At 63.2% G+C, this 209-nt stretch overlaps 1 protein-coding gene across 1 annotated transcript in view; it reads left to right on the forward strand.

Annotated features, from left to right (window-relative positions):
- ETH_00043400 (uncharacterized protein) overlaps positions 1 to 209 on the forward strand; it is a gene marked incomplete at both ends in the record, with an annotated part of 2798 nt that overhangs the window by 393 nt on the left and 2196 nt on the right. The window contains one exon of the mRNA XM_013375134.1: positions 34 to 156. Coding sequence (XP_013230588.1) covers positions 34 to 156 — 123 coding nt within the window. The remainder of the gene's footprint in view (positions 1 to 33; positions 157 to 209) is intronic.

The following is a 209-nucleotide window of genomic DNA, read 5'->3' on the forward strand; positions in this document are numbered from 1 at the left end:
CAGCAGCAGCAGCAGTTTTGCTGTTGTGTGCAGGAGAAGTACGGGGCTTTGGCTGAGCTGCGGCACTTCCAAGCTGCTGCTGGGGCTCGGGACTTATGTGCCTTTTTGGAGCAGCAGCCGGAGGTGGTGCTGCAGCGGAGGCAAGGGACTCTCCTGGTCAGCAGCAGCAGCAGCAGCAGCAGCAGCAGCAGCAGCGGGTGGAGGGGCAG

This window comes from Eimeria tenella, genomic scaffold (assembly GCF_000499545.2).
Source record: "Eimeria tenella Houghton genomic scaffold, Eth_scaff2547, whole genome shotgun sequence".
NCBI classification, from domain to species: Eukaryota; Apicomplexa; class Conoidasida; order Eucoccidiorida; family Eimeriidae; genus Eimeria; species Eimeria tenella.